This window comes from Penicillium waksmanii, assembly GCF_028829765.1.
Source record: "Penicillium waksmanii strain IBT 27052 chromosome Unknown utg000004l:1.0-5674109.0:1.0-5678898.0, whole genome shotgun sequence".
NCBI lineage: Eukaryota > Fungi > Ascomycota > Eurotiomycetes > Eurotiales > Aspergillaceae > Penicillium > Penicillium waksmanii.
The window spans coordinates 4985385-4992491 of record NW_026643251.1 but is presented as its reverse complement, the minus strand read 5'-3'; the positions used below and the strand labels follow the sequence as shown (position 1 = coordinate 4992491).

At 52.3% G+C, this 7107-nt stretch overlaps 4 protein-coding genes across 4 annotated transcripts; 2 read left to right on the top strand and 2 right to left on the bottom strand.

The window, feature by feature from the left end:
- Positions 1–656, top strand: N7481_004682 (oligoribonuclease; the record flags this gene model as incomplete). The annotated part of the gene is made up of 2 exons (XM_057263901.1): positions 1–48; positions 141–656. 2 exons carry the CDS (start codon positions 1–3, stop codon positions 654–656), a joined length of 564 nt encoding a protein of 187 aa, XP_057125562.1.
- Positions 657–1069: 413 nt separating this feature from the next.
- pgmA (phosphoglucomutase PGM2) lies at positions 1070–2853 on the top strand (the record flags this gene model as incomplete). Its single annotated transcript, XM_057263900.1, has 3 exons — positions 1070–1122; positions 1181–1482; positions 1541–2853. The coding sequence occupies 3 exons, from the start codon at positions 1070–1072 to the stop codon at positions 2851–2853; spliced, it is 1668 nt and encodes a 555-aa protein (XP_057125561.1).
- A 290-nt stretch (positions 2854–3143) lies between these two features.
- N7481_004680 (Gfo/Idh/MocA family protein) lies at positions 3144–4820 on the bottom strand (the record flags this gene model as incomplete). The annotated part of the gene is made up of 1 exon (XM_057263899.1): positions 3144–4820. One exon carries the CDS (start codon positions 4818–4820, stop codon positions 3144–3146), a length of 1677 nt encoding a protein of 558 aa, XP_057125560.1.
- Positions 4821–5313: 493 nt separating this feature from the next.
- On the bottom strand, positions 5314–6972 carry N7481_004679 (uncharacterized protein; the record flags this gene model as incomplete). Its single annotated transcript, XM_057263898.1, has 3 exons — positions 5314–5939; positions 5991–6701; positions 6783–6972. 3 exons carry the CDS (start codon positions 6970–6972, stop codon positions 5314–5316), a joined length of 1527 nt encoding a protein of 508 aa, XP_057125559.1.
- Between the last annotated feature and the right edge of the window lie 135 nt (positions 6973–7107).

Here is a 7107-nt window from a genome sequence, read left to right as displayed (position 1 = left end):
ATGCCTCTCTCCCGTTCTTCTGATCCTCTGGTCTGGATTGACTGCGAGGTGAGCTCCATTTCTATATGTGGCCGGAGCATGGGTAACTCCCAGGAGCTCACTATGATCTGATCTGATCTGATCTGATTAATTTCTCTGAGATGACCGGTCTCGACGCGGAGACCGACGTGATTCTCCAAATCTGCTGCTTCATCACCGACGCCCAGCTGCAGGTTCTTGAACCAAATGGCTTTGAGGTCGTGGTGCACCATCCAGACTCCACCCTCGATACGATGAATCCCTGGTGCATCGACACTCACGGCCGCACGGGCCTCACCGCTGCAGTGCGTACATCAACGACCAGCGCCAGCGCCGCCGCCGACTCGTTGCTGGCCTACATTCAGCGTCATGTCCCCACTCCCCGTACCGCGTTGCTCGCTGGCAACAGTGTCCACGCTGACAAGGCCTTCCTCGTCCGAGAGCCATATGCGAAGATCATGGAGCACTTGCACTATCGCATCCTTGATGTGAGCACCATTAAGGAGGCTGCCCGGCGTTGGGCCAGTGAGGAACTTCTGAGACAGGTTCCACCCAAGCGTGAAGTGCATCTGGCCCGCGACGATATTCTTGAGAGCATTGCCGAGATGAAATTTTACCAGGAAAAGTTATTCTCATGAGGGAGGAGAGAAAGAGATTGAGAACAATGAATGCTACATACTAGTATTTCCTTCCGGCAACCTGTAGTCCGTACTCCGTGCATACATCTAAACTTCCTCCGGAGCTCTGCCCCGCGCCCGTGGGTAGAAAGAAAACTTGAAATGGGTAAAAATAGAAATTCAAACAATGTCTCGCACAGGAGTCAATGCAGTTGTGCATGTAATTTAGAGAGGGACCAGAGGGATCAGAGCAGAGCTCTCCAAGTACTCCGTACTTGTAGTCGTAGCTGTTGGGGGGCGCCACTGGTGGGATGATCAACACATGACGGACAGCCCCTCCCTTCTACCTTTTACCTTGCACCTTTTACTTTTACCCCCCCTGCTCTCCTCTCCTCCTCCTCTTCTTCCCCCACCTCCTCTAAACAATTGTCACCATGTCGGTTCAGACAGCCTCCATCAAGCCTTTTACGGACCAGAAGCCGGGCACGTAAGTGTTTGCTTTGCTTCCCTCAATTGTTTACCCCCACTGATAACGTCTCCCGCAGCTCTGGTCTTCGCAAGAAGGTCAAGGTCTTCCAGCAGCCCCACTACTCCGAGTCCTTCATCACCAGTATTCTCCTGTCGATCCCCGAGGGCGTGAAGGACTCCTTCCTGGTCATTGGTGGTGATGGTCGCTTTTACAACCCTGAGGTCATCTCCAAGATCGCCCAGATCGGTGCCGCCTACGGTGTCAAGAAGCTGCTGGTCGGCCAGAATGGTATCATGAGTACCCCTGCGGCCAGCAACTTGATCCGCGTGAGAAAGGCAACTGGTGGTATTCTGTTGACCGCCAGTCACAACCCTGGTGGTGAGTAGCCCCACCTCCTTCGGTCATGGTTGTTTTTAACATATCCCCGCCTCCACAGGCCCCGATAACGACTTTGGTATCAAGTACAACTTGGCCAACGGCGCCCCCGCTCCTGAATCCGTGACCGACAAGATCTACGAAACCTCCAAGTCCCTGACTTCCTACAACTATGTCGACGTCGGTGATGTTGACACCTCAAGCATTGGCACCAAGACCTACGGCCCCCTCGAGGTGGAGGTTGTCCACTCGACTGCCGACTACGTGACCATGATGAAGGAGATCTTCGACTTCGACCTGATCAAGGACTTCCTCAGCTCCCACAAGGACTTCAAGGTTCTCTTCGACGGTATGCACGGTGTCACCGGTCCCTACGGCACCGACATTTTCGTCAAGGAGCTCGGATTGCCCGCCAGCAGCACCATGAACTGCGAGCCCAAGCCGGACTTTGGCGGCGGTCACCCCGACCCCAACCTGGTTTACGCCCACGAGCTCGTTGAGGCCGTCAACAAGAACGGTGTGCATTTCGGCGCTGCCAGTGATGGCGATGGTGACCGCAACATGATCTACGGCGCCAACACCTTCGTCTCCCCCGGTGACAGCTTGGCTATCATTGCCCACCATGCCAAGCTCATCCCCTGGTTCCAGAAGCAGGGCGTCTACGGCCTGGCCCGTTCCATGCCTACCTCCGGCGCTGTCGACCGCGTGGCTGAGGCCCTGGGCCTGCAGAGCTACGAAGTGCCTACCGGCTGGAAGTTCTTCTGTAACCTGTTCGACAACAAGAAGATCTCCATCTGCGGTGAGGAGAGCTTCGGTACCGGTAGCAACCACATCCGTGAGAAGGACGGTGTCTGGGCCGTCGTGGCCTGGTTGAACGTCATCGCCGGCGTTGCCAAGCAGACCCCCAACGAGACCCCCAGCATTGCCTCCATCCAGAACGACTTCTGGAAGACTTACGGCCGTACTTTCTTCACCCGCTACGACTACGAGAATGTCGACAGCGAGGGTGCCAACAAGGTCGTCGGCATTCTGGCTGACCTCGTCGCCAACCGCGATACCTTCATCGGCTCCAGCATTGAGGGACGCAAGGTCGTTGACGCTGGTAACTTCTCCTACACCGACCTTGACGGCAGTGTCTCCAAGAACCAAGGTCTTTACACCAAGTTCGACGATGGCAGCCGCATCGTTGTTCGTCTGTCCGGTACTGGCAGCAGCGGCGCCACCATCCGCCTGTATGTTGAGCGCTACGAGAGCGACAACTCTAAGTTCGGCCTGAACGCCCAGGAATACCTGAAGGATAACATCTCTCTTGCTCTGAACCTGCTCAAGTTCAAGGAGTATGTTGGCCGTGACGAGCCTGATGTTAAGACCTAAGACTTCTATTCTTCCCATTTCTTTCTTCTTTGTGACCCGCTGGATGGGCATCACGACTCCTCTTAACGAGAAGATACGACGGACGAAAACGAAAGCCACGTATGAAATACAATGAGGGATATTCCATTCTAGTAATATTATGTTCATTCCCGGCGCATTTGGCAACTCCGCGTTTCAATTTTCAAATGTAGCCAATTCCTTTCAAAAATGCAACAAATATCGCAATCATAGCTTCATCGCATCGTAACAGATAGAACCTATCCTCAAAGCTGGAGACTTCCACATGCTGTTCATGTTGACCAAGCTTTAGCCGATGCCGCCAATTTCATTTGCCACCAGTCCTTCCACTTGACAACAGTCTCTTCTCTCCGCGCCTCTTCGGCCGCGAATACAACAGCATGGCTCATAACCGCCTCTTCCAATGTACACCCAACAAACCGGGCCTGTGCCATCTCCACATCCAAACCACCATTCACCACTGCCTCAATTGCATTCACAAATTGTCGCGCAAGACCATAATCTCCACCTCCATGAGACTCTTTCTGGTCCGGCGGTGGCTTGGGCACATCGATGGTCGTCGTCTTCGCAGTCGCAAAATCGTAGATTGAAATCTTATTACTATCGTATTCAATCTCGCCAGAGGTTCCATAGACACGGCCCCGTCGTTGGCACTGCTGTTCTGTAGGAGCGATCATATGGAACGTTGCCGTCTTCGCAAGACGCCCAGGTGCCTTGCCCTCATCGTCCCAAGCAAGTGTAACAACTTGATCATCACATACATTGTTATCAGCTTCATAGACACAGCGTCCATACCAGGGCCGCGCGGCAATCGTGGAATCTGCATCAGCAGCGACGTCGTAGTTCTCCTCTAGTCGTGAGAGCAAATGAGCCTCCGCAGCTTTGGGGCCATTCTCCTTGAACACATCTTCAATGTCGGGGCTAACAATATCAACCGGCCAGGCCGTATGACCCTTCGCCAGATGGCGATCATTATAAATCTTCCGCGCGCTATATTTGCAATCAGGCTCAGCGGGACAAGAAAGGCAATTCGTCGCATCCTTAGCCGTAGCCGGTTTACGCGCCTTTCGGAATTGCGTCAGGGATCCGAATGAGGAGATCGAGCGCGGGAAATGTGGCTCGTAGCCCGAAGCATGCGCCGTTTCCAGCGAAGGCGGCGAACAAAGAAGCCACAGGATGAAGTCGATGTCGTGGCAGGACTTTGTGAGTAGAGAGCCATCGCCGAGAGCAGTGGCTCGTCTCCAATTACCGCGGACATAACTGTGCGAGAAATGCCACCAGCCCACTGGCTCGCAGTGTTCGAGCGAGACAATGTCGCCAATTACCTGGTCTGTAAGTAGTAGTTTGCGTAGGAGGGTATTGTGTGGACTGTATCTCAATACGTGGCCGATGGAGAAGATGGTGGATGGAGATCGGGGCTTCTGCGTCTCACCCTCGGGTGGCTGGAGAGTTCGGTAGACAGTCAAGCAATCTTGCAGTGAAAGAGCGAGTGGTTTTTCACAGAGGATATGCAAATTCAGAGGCGCGATAGCTTGAACAATCTCAACGTGTGTTTCGTCCAGAGTGCAGATAAAGACTCCATCCACGCCAAGAGGGACCGCTGTATCTGAAGCTGTGGAAGCACCATTGTCATTGCCATTGCTAGATTTGCTAGCCTGCTCTCGTCGGGAAATTTCCCACTTCACCCATTCGCGCCAATCGGCGAATTCTTGACCCTCGCTTGAGCTACCCTGCGTACCCCAGATATAGTTTCTTCCGAACTCGCGCCGCTTGAACGGATGGGGCTCAGCGACGGCGTGGATGGTACCTGGCGTTGCCTTTGTCACAGCGCCAGCGTAGGCATTTCCTCGAGAGCCAGCGCCAATGACGAGAAATAGTGTTGGTCTTCCAGTCTGCCCATTCGCTGATTGGCTGGGAATATTAGGGGGTGGAAGTTGAGGCTCTTTCATGATGTTGGGTTGTGATGCAGGAAGGTGGTTTTTTGTCAACCTTTGGCGGTCTATTTTCCTCAGTTGCTACTGTCTCCACTGAAGCTGACCCTAATCCCCTTTTATAGAGCTTCAGGGGGTGCTGAAGAGCCGCGCGAGGTTGCAGTCTTTGTGGTGGGGGGAGGTTGCATTGCGGGGAGCTGGCGGTATCAGCAGCATCGCCCGCGGTCTGATTGGCCGCACGGGCTTGTATACAGAAGTACACGCAAGTATACCCTTACAGTTTACTCTACTTGCCCAGCCTCTGAATACAAGGCATTCAATACGCAGGCCAATGCCGAGAGCACAGTGGCTTGCATTCAAGTTCGTATTCAAGAAGCCATAGGCACACTGACTACTGATTGACCGAGAAAGCAGTTGCGGGTCATCAAAGGTAATCGGCCCGAAGATACAGGAACACATCGTTTGTACTATTTGAGACTATGTAAGACTACATAAATGACTCCCCCTACAATCAGTTTTTCTCATCCTCGCTGCTCTTCCCGTCAATCTCCTCCACAGTGGTAGTAGGCTTGCAATCGCGATCAAAGATCCTTGCCACCTCTTCAAGAGACCGACCCTTCGTCTCTGGGAAGAAGAAGTACACCATCGCCAAAAAGAAAACAAGACAAATCACATACACAATATAGTACTTCCACTGCAGCGCCAAAAATGCCACCGGGTTAACATACTGGTTGAAAAAGCAGGCTGCAGCATCCGTCATCAATGTCACTGCCATGCCTTTGGCGCGAAGCTGGAATGGAAGGATTTCCGCCGGGTACGCGATGAAAAGAGGTGAGTATGCGAGATCAAAACCACTGAAGAACAGGAAAAGCATCGGTACCATAGCCAGTCCTGCAGCTTTGATGTTCATCTCCATAAAAAGTCCCGAAACTATAGTGGTTCCGGACAAGAAAAGCAACATAATAGCCGTACCAAGCAGCCACATAAATCTTCTGCCATACTTCTCGGAGGCCACCGCTCCTGTAGAAGAGAGGATCAAGTTCCATACCTGCAAGCCGGTGTTGACAGCAGCTTGGTCGGAGGCTCGCGAAATTCCAACAGAATTCAAAATAGGAGCCAGATAGTAAGAGATAATACCTGTTCGTAGTTAGCAAAGACCCTCCTTGTGAATTTGTGAGATAATCATACCATTTCCAGCCCACTCCTGCATGAGTCCGACCAGCACACAAATTCCCAGGCGGTGGAATTCTCCTTTACTGGCAAAGAAAGAGCTCCAGCGGCTAGGAGTTGCGTTCTCTGCATGTATAGTGTTGCAAATCTGCTCGTATTCGTGCAGAACCAATTCATCATCCATGCTACCATTTGCATGATACTTCGCCAATATCACAAAAGCTTCATCCTTTCTGCCCTTTGATATCAGCCAGCGCGGGCTCTCAGGCACAATGAAGAGACCGATCAGTTGAGTCAGAGGGTACATCGCTTGCAGAAAGCAAGGAATCCGCCAGGACCAGCTGCCGGACATTGACAACGTTGCAAAGGTGATACCTGCCGATGCAATCGATCCCATGCACCAGCACGCATTGTACAAAGCTGTAGCCGTCTGTCTTTGTCTTGGATGGGCGATCTCTGTTGCCAACAAGGGAGCAGCTGTTTGTGCAGTGCCCACGCCCGCGCCGGCCAAAACTCGCATGCCGAAAAATAGCCAGTGGCTTTTGACGCCGACTTGAACCACAGATGCAATTATCACCAGACAAGATCCAATCCCAACGCACACCTTCCGGCCAAATCTATCAGCGATATAGGATGCCGGGATAAATGAGACAAAGGCGCCCAGGGAGGTGGCGGCAATGATCAGGCCAATAATACTCGGCGTGAGGCCATGAATGATTGCACTCTTAACTATAAAGTGTAGAACGATCCTTAGCACGATTCTTCTTGCCCCGATTGACTTCCTCTAGATTTTCACAACTTGAAGCTTACATTCAGGTAGCACCAATAATCCATTGATCAAGCTTCCATTATATCCTGTTCCAGCAGACGACGCGAACATAAGTGCGATCCCAGCGTTGAGCTTCCGCAATCCCCGATCCTTCAACCAATTCTGATGCGTATTATTTGGAAGAACCTTCAACGCCTCAATAGGCGACTCTGGCTCCTTGGTCGGCTCCATGATGGCGTTTTTCTTTTGGCTATTTCCCCGCGCGATTCGACAGCCGGCGCGCGCAGCTCGAAATATTTCGATACAAAAATTCCCTGACGTAGCAAAGTAGGCTTCACATTAAGCTTTATAGCTCCTGCAAATCTC